Source organism: Ailuropoda melanoleuca, chromosome 10 (genome assembly GCF_002007445.2).
Source record: "Ailuropoda melanoleuca isolate Jingjing chromosome 10, ASM200744v2, whole genome shotgun sequence".
Lineage (NCBI taxonomy): Eukaryota > Metazoa > Chordata > Mammalia > Carnivora > Ursidae > Ailuropoda > Ailuropoda melanoleuca.
Window position 1 is genome coordinate 26,865,794 of NC_048227.1, and position 448 is coordinate 26,866,241.

Sequence of the window (448 nt, forward strand, 5' to 3'; positions counted from 1 at the left end):
TCAAATGTTTAAGGGGCGCCTGCCTGGCTCAGTGGTAGAGTGACCTTGGGGTTGTGGGTTCCTGATCCATATTGGGTGTAGGGATTACTTAGTAAAATAAAATCTTAAACACACACACACACACACACACACACACACACTAAACTAAAACTAAACTAAAATGTTCAAGATCAGTTCAGTTCCTCCCCCTTCGCCCCCAAGTCTTGTGCTCCTCTCGGACGTCCAGGTGAGCGCTGGGAGGGGGCTGCAGGTGATACCATGAACAGAGCACCTTTGTCGCAGGTTTACTCCTCGACCGACCCGCGCCCTCCCTCCGTCATTCTCCGCAGTTCCCAGTCCGACACATCTGGAGCCCGATTCTCCCTCCAGCCCCGCGCGCGCATTGCCCCTTCGGAGGGGCCCGGCTGCGGAGGTCCGGGAGCACCCGCCCCGCCTGCCCGCCTGCCCC

The 448-nt window shown here is 57.8% G+C and overlaps 1 protein-coding gene across 1 annotated transcript in view; it reads left to right on the forward strand.

Annotated features, from left to right (window-relative positions):
- Positions 1 to 258: 258 nt before the first annotated feature.
- Positions 259 to 448, forward strand: part of PLA2G10 (phospholipase A2 group X) — a 16,510-nt gene continuing 16,320 nt past the window's right edge. The window contains exon 1 of the mRNA XM_034669570.1: positions 259 to 412. Within this exon, the coding sequence (XP_034525461.1) occupies positions 259 to 412 (154 nt within the window). The remainder of the gene's footprint in view (positions 413 to 448) is intronic.